This window comes from Pygocentrus nattereri, chromosome 1 (genome assembly GCF_015220715.1).
Source record: "Pygocentrus nattereri isolate fPygNat1 chromosome 1, fPygNat1.pri, whole genome shotgun sequence".
Taxonomy (NCBI): domain Eukaryota; kingdom Metazoa; phylum Chordata; class Actinopteri; order Characiformes; family Serrasalmidae; genus Pygocentrus; species Pygocentrus nattereri.
In genome coordinates, this window is record NC_051211.1 from 54,263,827 (window position 1) to 54,273,274 (window position 9,448).

At 43.7% G+C, this 9,448-nt stretch overlaps 1 protein-coding gene across 1 annotated transcript in view; it reads right to left on the reverse strand.

Annotated features, from left to right (window-relative positions):
* Positions 1-1,945, reverse strand: part of etnk1 (ethanolamine kinase 1) — a 29,463-nt gene extending 27,518 nt beyond the window's left edge. The window contains exon 1 of the mRNA XM_017715400.2: positions 1,674-1,945. Coding sequence (XP_017570889.1) covers positions 1,674-1,820 — 147 coding nt within the window. The 5' untranslated portion in view covers positions 1,821-1,945. The remainder of the gene's footprint in view (positions 1-1,673) is intronic.
* Positions 1,946-9,448: the final 7,503 nt, after the last annotated feature.

Here is a 9,448-nt window from a genome sequence, read left to right on the forward strand (position 1 = left end):
GTTTCCAGAGCAGATCACTGAAGAGACGCCGTCTGTTTATAGTTTAGAGCCCAGATTTGGGGAAAAACGGCTCGACTTTCAGTAGAAAAACAAAGTTCAGCTTCTTTTATTATAAGGGTTTAAAATGACATCACCGTCTATTAGACTGGAGAGAAGAGCTACAGCCTCACACGACGCCCAGCTTCTGAATGGAGCTTATGGAGTATGAACGTTATGAAGAACATGACCGAGTGCGGTTTGGACCCACCGGTGGTCCCGAGGAGTTGAAGAGGCTAAACTAATGACAGTTTGCCCGTGTGGTAAGTTTTCAACATAAACCTGCTGAAGGAGGGTAACACCTACCGTCACATACACTCACATATTTTATGAAATAAAAATGAACACAAACTTTTTCCCCCATGTACATTTTTCGATTTCACCCTGTCTCAGAGTGAAATTCATTACTAGATCCTGCCACATTGACTGTCTGTGACGTTTCCTGGTTTTGCAGGACCCGTATGAGCCCTGCATGTTTGGGTTGTAGACATGGTGACCCCCGGTTCCCATCACCACCACTGTACGGAAATCTGAGTCGCGGAGTTTCCCTAGAACAGAGCGTTCCACACCATCCCGCTCAGGAGGACTTCGTTAGTGTCGTGGAGACACTTTGAAAAGCTGGCGGAATTCTTCTTTAATTATTACCAATATGCAAATAGGGAATACGAGCATGTGACCGGCTCATAATCCACCCACCCTCCAGCCGCTTACTGACATTAAAGGGGAATTCCACCAATTTGTGAAACGTAAGTGGTTGGATAGTGTAGTGGATAACACCCCTGCCTTGTACGCTGGAGACTGGGGTTCAATCCCCCCGCCTGGACTACACCAATCAGAGTCCTTGGGCAACACCACCTTCCCCGATCTGCATAAACTGATCAAACTGTAAGTCACTCTGGATAATAGAGTCACCCAAATGCCGTAAATATAAATGTAATTTTTCCAAATTTCTACATAATTCAGCATTAGGGGTGTGAACAGTCATTCAGAGGTGTACGGAGCGGAGTGGTTGAGTGTAGGGACTCAGATTTCTTTACAGTGGTGGTGATGGGAACCAGGCGTTGCCATGACTACAACACACATATAGCCATTGCATTCACCGTCCAAACCACCAGTGAATCTTCTTAATGCAGTTAACAGAGTTTTATATGTAATGCTGACCGTGTTTAAACAGTAGAAACTCTTAAACTAATAACTTTTCTTAGGGGACTATTTTCACCTCACAGCACCCTGCACGTATCCCTCCACCAGGAACGGATTAAAACGCATTTTAAGCCAAAATCATCACGATCACTTCATTCCAGCTTTTAGAGGCGGACGTCTGGTTCCCATCGCCACCACTGTGAGCAGTCCTGACTCTCTAGAACGGAGCGTTTCACACCAAAGCGCTCCGATTACATCTCAACGCAGTTCTGGGGAATTGTTATAATACGGGTGGAGTTCTCCTTCAGCAACGCGCCCCTATAAATGAAACGTCGCACTGAAAGCCGGACTGCGAACGCGCAAAGTGGTGACGCAGCTATTGCGTTGCGCCTTATATAGTTAGGTTAGGTAACTTATATAACGTGGGGACAGGGGGCGGGTGGTCTCTAGCCGGGGACCTAGACCCCTCTTTGATCTCAGTGAGAGCGCGTTACCTTCATGTTGACCTCCTCGGGCTTCCAGCTCGGTCGGAGCTGCTGGATCAGCCGCAGCGCTCCGGGTCTGAAGTCGTGCTCGTCCACAGTCACGTTGAACTTGGGCACGACAGGCGCGCCGTCCGGGACGTGGATGTAGTTGGCCATCGCGGAGGGGTAGAGACGCCGTGCGGGGCAGAAGTGGCGCAGCAGAGTGCGGGCTTTTACAGCGAGAATCAGCTTTAACGCGCGGCGGACACACCTCTACTGCCCCCTCCCCTGCAGGAAGACCGCGCGGTGCATGTCGGATCCTATGATTCATCGGCCTGCGTCAGAGCCTGCGGTCAAAACAGATATGAATCCAGAGGAGCCTGAAACAGGCCGGCTGAACAGTAGAGGGCGCCGGCGAGCGAGCCCTCAATGAATGGGAGTGAATGGAACCGAACGGCTAAAAGGCGAAACAGTCTCCAGTCGCTCGCCCAGAACTTTCCCTTTAACCTTAGAAAGTAGAAGGACGCGTTTCGCTAAAAAAAAACAAAGAAATCTCACCGATATTTTTCCTTTATTTCTACAGCAAACGGGTTTCGGGCAGCAGGAGGCGGGCTTTACTGACAGAGCGGGATGATTGATGGGCGAGCGGAGCGGCTCATTGGCTGTTCGCGCTCACTGACGTCACGAGGCGCCCTACAGCTCGAGTTTAAAAGCTTTTAAAACTATAACAGCGGTTTTAAAGTGTTTCATGCTGTGAACGAATCCTTTTACGTTAAAAACGTTTCAGCGGCTATAAACTAGGACTTTGCTCAGATGCTCGGGAGCGCCCCCTAGCGCGTGCAGGGTGGGACTTCTCCTCTCTACAGGTTCTCTTTTTTTAAATATTAGTATTATTGTTTTATTTATTTAATTTTTGTATTGCAGGAGGACGAGCAATTATCAGAGACAGGGTTTCAGCATGACAACAGCTCATAACGAGACGTCGAATTTTAAATAAAGGGAACACGGGACAGTACAAAAAGTGATATTTACGTGTATATATGTAAAGAATAAAGTACATGTCATAAACTGAAAAGCGAATCTTGCATGAGGAAGTGGAGCGAGTCTTCAAAGTTGTTTTTTCTCAATACGTTCGTTGGCTTAGCAGTTCTTTTACTATAAATATCGCTGCTGTTGGAAGAAAACCTCATATCTTAATTTTTGTTGTTTTTCAGTTTTTGATATAATGTGAAAAGGCCTGTTGCCCTTTATATTGTGTGTAAATGTCACGATGATTGGACCAAAAGAAATGACCCAAAATGACTTGGAAAGACGTCTGGTTCCATTGACTTGCATTAAAAGTAACGCATGTGTTTTCCTTCTCCTGTAAAGTTACCATGTTGGAGATTTTGTCCAGCGATACACTGGACGGAGGAGACATAACTGTAAAAGTCATTTTTAAATGCTCTGTAAGACGGGATTGTCCTTGTAAATTTCAAGTAAAATGAGCAGATTGAGCGGGTAGCAGATGTCCTTATTGGAGTCTTTATAATAAAATAAAATATAAAATATATCTATTCTTAATATAACCTTCATTTTTGTGTCTGATATCCTTCATCGCATCATACCAAAAATCCTTAGAATGAACACAGTTGAAGAAGGTGTGTTCAATACATTCATTTTTTCAGATATGAATCCATTGATCCGCTGAGATGTGACTATAAAATTGAAAAATTACCTGTTAAACTGTCCAAATTCCATAAACAGGCTGTACTTGCTTGAAAACTGGCTTATAAGCATCATTTCCCCCTCACAGAGGTATTATTTGGATCAATAAGAAGATTGATTTTAATAATAAATCTCTTTTTATTAAGTGGTTTGATAATAATATTATACTATTGGTATATTATAATAAGCTGGTGGCTTTTTGTTGACATACAGTGCATTTCTTAATAAATTTGGAAAGCCAGTCAAAACTAAAGAACCATAACAAACGTTACAGCTTCTTAAGGGGTCAGCGAATAGTGATATGGATGTCATAGGAAGTCGTCTTTTTATTGGGGACATCGATATCGTTAAATATATTGTTTCAAGTTTATTTCTAATTTGCACAACATGTCAGGACATTCATGCATTGAGATGCTTGTGGTGAGGCTCAGATGCTCTCTCTACAGAAAGTAAAGAAGTAAAAGTAAAACATAAAAAAAACAAATAGAGATATATTAAATATACAAAACAATATACACAAATTATAGAGAAATATACACAAAATGTAGAGAAAATATACACAAAATATATAGAAATATACACAAAACATAGAGAAATATACACAAAATATAGAGAAATATACACAAAATGTAGAGAATATACAGAAATATACACAAAATATAGAGAAATATACACAAAATATAGAAATATACACAAAATGTAGAGAATATAGAGAAATATACACAAAATATATAGAAATATACACAAAATATAGGGAAAAATACACAAAAAAGAGAAATATACACAAAATATAGAGAAATATAAACAAAATATAGAGAAATATACACAAAAAAGAGAAATATACACAAAATATAGAGAAATATACACAAAATATAGAGAAATATACACAAAAAAGAGAAATCTACACAAAATATAGAGAAATATACACAAAAAAGAGAAATCTACACAAAATATTGAGAAATACACGCTAAATATAGAGAAATATACACAACACAAAAAAGAGAAATATACACAAAATATAGAGAAATATACACAAAAAAGAGAAATCTACACAAAATATTGAGAAATATACGCTAAATATGGAGAAATATACACAAAATATAGAGAAATATACACAAAACAGAGAATTCTACACAAAATATAGAGAAATAAAGATAAAATATAGAGGAAATATTTATAATAAATAATATTTTAAAGTGGTTTAAGTGATATTGTTCTTTAAAGTGACTTAGTGTGACGGTGTTATTATCCATATCAGAGATGATGTGATACAATAATAACACTGACAGAGTGGCTGGGTGAAGTGGTGATTGGGGTGATGAAGCCCGTCAGCCTGTGGACAGAAACTGTACAAACAGGCATGACAGGAGTCACCCAGTGGAGTGAAATTACATTCCTCCAGGACCAGCACAGCGCAACACACAACAAAAGGAACAAAGTGCAAACAAAACATGAGACTGGACACAATATCATAAATACAACCAATTAAACAGACCAATTAAATTAGCCACAGTAAACAGACAGGACAGTGCAGCGCCGACACAGCACCCATTTATCCGTATCTAATACCTAATGAGAGAATTTATAAATAACCATGTCGGTCTTTTGCTTTCGGGGACATAAATTGGAATAAAACATGGATCAATATTAAAACTTGAAAGAACATGTAACCTTTTACATTTTATGTAAATTTCATGATGACTGGACCAAAAAAGAAAACAGCCCAGTATCGCTTGGAAAAATGTTCCATTGACTTTCATTTAAAAGAAAATTGTTTGCTTCTCCTGTAAAGTTACCATTTTGGAGATACAAGTTTTTTCTTCCGACAACAGCGATTACACACACACACACACACACACACACACACAACAGTCAGGTCTGGCCACGCAAGCTGATTGGCTGAGAGTCGTTCTAACTCAGCTCTTATTTCACCTATTTTTACAAACACTGTATCGCTCCGCTGAGACACTGTTGCTAAGCAACGACTCTGACCGCTGTAGGAGACGCTCGAGCCGCTTGAACGTTCTTACTTCTTACTTTGCCACAAACAGAAAACGGACACCTTTAAGATCACATCTGACCCACAGCCGATCTGGTCCGACTCTGAAGACGAGACGACACTAAATTCCCAAACTGTCAGTCGGTCTGTGTGGAGCTGGAGAACGAACTGCTGGCTAAGCAGCGAGTGGGCGGAGCTCGTTACTCTGATGTAGCAACGAGCTGCTCGTTAAGGAGCTATAATTAGGAGGAAGGAACTGAACATTAAAACATATTAAAGCCGCGTTCACGGCCAGTTTATTCATTTCTTACTGTATTTATTTAACTGCTGTATTAAAGCAGTAGAGACACTCGAGGAGGGAGTTATCACCAATAACATCACGGCTGTGATGAACTACGGAATCCACCACGTCAGTGTTACTGCAGTGCTGAGAATGACTCACCACCCAGATAGTACCCGCTCTGTGAGGGTCCATGGGGGTCCTGACCACTGAAGAACAGGGTAACAGAGTTTCAGAGAAACAGATGGACTACAGTCTGTAACTGTAGAACTACAGAGTGCAGCTATACAGTAAGTGGAGCTGATGAAGTGGACAGTGAGTGTAGAAACAAGGATAGATAGATAGATAGATAGATAGATAGATAGATAGATAGATAGATAGATAGACAGACAGACAGACAGACAGACAGACAGACAGATAGACAGATAGATAGATAGATAGATAGATAGATAGATAGATAGATAGATAGATAGATAGATAGATAGATAGATCGATCCACTGAATGAATAAATATGTGCAGATACTGGTACCGATATAAAGTGCCCAGTGTCCAGGTGTGCAAGATGCGCAATAAGGTGTGCAGAAAGTGCAATATGTGCAGCAAGGTGTCCAGATGTGCAGATGGATAAAGAAGCATAAGATTAAGACCTATGATGATTCTTGATTTAACATAAGATTCAGAGTCAGTCCTCGTCTCTCCTCTCCCCTCTTCCCTCTTCTCTTCTGGCCCCCCTGGGAAGAGTTGAAGAGGCTGATGGCTCTGAGGACAAAGGATCTCTTGAGTCTGTCGGTTGCGCAGCTCTGTGACAGCAACCTGCCACTAAACATGCTCCTCCTGTCCATGACGATGGTGTGCAGGCAGTGGGTGGCCATCATCCTCCATGATGGAGAGCAGTTTGTGTAATGTCCTTCTCTCAGCCACCTTGACCACAGAGTCCAGTTCCACACCGACCACTGACCCCGCTCACCTGACCAGCTTGTCCAGTCACATCTCGTCTCTTTTTCAGCACACCACAGCATAAAAAAGACAGCTGGCAACCATGGTCTGATAGGACATCTGCAGGAGCTTCCTACAGATGGTTGAGGACCTCAGCCTCCTCAGGAAGTAGAGCCAGCTTTGCCCCTTCCTGTGCAGGATGTCTGTGTCAGCTGACCAGTCCAACCTATCATCGAGTTGCAGACCGAGATACCTGTAGGTCATTACCCTCTCCACTTCAACCCCCTCAATAGAGACTGGCTGCATGGGTGGCCTATCCCTAAGTCCACCAAAACCTCCTTGGTCTTGGCAGTGTTCAGAAGCAGGTTGTTCCCACAGCACCACTCCACAAAGTCCTTCACCAGGGTCTTGTACACCTCCTCCTGCCCTCAAGCCACAACGGCAGTGTCATCTGAAAACGTCTGCATGTGGCACGTCTCAGAGTTGTACTGAAAGTCTGAGGTGTACAGTGTGAACAGAAAGGGGGACAGTACAGTCCCTTGTGGTGCTCCTGTGCTGCTGACCACAGTCTCCTTCAGCCTGACATACTGAGGTGTGCGAGTGAGGTAGTCAGTAATCCAGGAGACCAGGTGCGGATCCACTTGCATCTTTACCGGCTCATCTCTCAGTTGGAGGGGTTGAATGGTATTAAAGGCACCACCCCAGTGCAACTGGGGGCAGTCGTGGGCTGGAGCTTAGGGAGCTGGCCCTGTGACCGGAAGGTTGCCGGTTCAATCCCCAGTACCAACAGCACATGACTGAGGTGTCCTTGAGCAAGACATCTAACCCCCAATTGCTCCCCGGGTGCCGTGGATAGGGCTGCCCACCGCTCCGGGCAAGTGTGCTCATTGCCCCCTAGTGTGTGTGTCTATATGGGGTGTTTCACTTCACAGATGGGTTAAATGCGGAGGTGGAATTTGTGGGATTAATAAAGGATCACTTACTTACTTACCTGTCCAGATAAGGGTGGGCTCAATGGAGGAGGTATAACATGGCATCCTCTACTCCCACTTTCTCCCTGTAGGCGAACTGCAGGGGGTCCGTTACATGTCAAACCTGGGGTCTGAGAAGGTGTACAAGAAGTCGCTCCACAATCTTCATGACATGTGATGTTACCGTGACCGGCCTGATGTCATTGAGTTCACCTCTTGGGTACTGAAATGAGGCATGATGTCTTCCACAAGTGCAGACTCAGGTCAGATCAACAGGACAGGACTTAAGTAGTCTAGGATACACTTTGCCTGGACCAGCTGCCTTCCTTGTGTCGTGTGTTAATGTGAGAAGAGGGGGGAAAGGGGGCTGTGATGTCTGTGCTGTCAGCCTGTGGGAGCGGTGCATGAATATCAATAGAAGAAAATGTCCAGGCAAGCAGAGGACTGAAGTGCCAGGAGCTGAGAAGAGGGAGGGTGTGGTGGTGACCGTTGTACATACAGGCACTGTGGAGATCTGAACAGGGCAGTCAAACCGGTTCTAGAAGATTTTGAACTCATTGTCTCTCTCTGAGTCACCGTCAAACACACTGTCCATCCTCTGCTTACAGCCTGTAATAGTCATCATACCACGTCATACCTCCCTCATGTGATTCTCCCTTAACTTCTGCTCCAACTTCATCCTGTAGGACTCCTTGGCCTCTCGCAAGTGGACTTTGAGCTCCCTCTGTACGCACCTAAGCTCCTCCTGGTTGTTGTCTTTTAAAGGCTCTCTCTTCAGGCCTCTGACATCGCTGGTTATCCAGGGCTTGTTATTAGCAAAGTTTTCACAGGAACAACAATGTCCATGCAAAAGGTCACGTAGTCCGTCATGCAGTATGTAATCCCCTCAATGTCCTCCCCGTATGGCATCTGCAGAACACTCCATTCCGTGGACTCCAAACTATCCTTGAGAGCTGCTTTGGCTTCAGGAGACCATTTTCTGAAGGAGCGTGTGGTTACAGCTTGTCTTCGAATACAGGGTTTGTACTGAGGCTGTAGGTAGACCAGGTTATGGTCAGATTTTCCCAGAGGGGGCAGGGGTGTGGCGGTGTACGCATCCTTCACATTGGCGTAAAGGAGATCAATTTGTTCTTTCTAGTGGAGTCTACATACTGGTAAAAAGCAGTGAGCATTGAGTCCAGTGCAACATGATTAAAATCACCAGAGATGACAATGAAAGCCTCGGGGTGCTGGGTCTGCAGTCTGGTGATGGTAGCATGTATAACGTCTCACGCCGTCTCAGCGTCTGCATGAGAGGGAACGTAAACACAAACAACAATGGTGTGGGACAGGTCTCTGGGCATGTAATAGGGACGGAGGCTCAACGCCAGCAGTTCAATACCCCGACAGCAGATTCCTGTCTGATCTCCTTCACTGTCACATGTTCTGATTTACACCTTCTAATGTTCACAAAAAGCACGAGTCCTCCACCTTTGCTTTAGCCACTTACTAGTTTAGCGTCCCTGTTTGCTCTCACGGTGGTGAATCCGGGAACGCCCACGTTAGCATCGGGAATGTCCCGGTTAGCCATGTTTCTGTGAGACATAAAAGACTATATTCCTGGTATAACCGCTGATTATGAACCAGTGCCGCTGGTTTGTCTGTCTTGTTGGCCGAAGAGTTCACACTTCCCATCGCCATCGAAGGAATGTATGGTCTATAATTCGAGTGTTTCTCCATGCGCTTAGCGCCGGCTCTGCAACTCTGACAGCTCCTCCCGAGCTCCTCCAGGACGGGGTGCGCTGTGCAAAGCACTAGCCGTGAGCAAACAAATTTTATATATATATATATATATATATATATATATATATATATATATATATATATATATATATATATATATATATATATATATATATATATATATATATA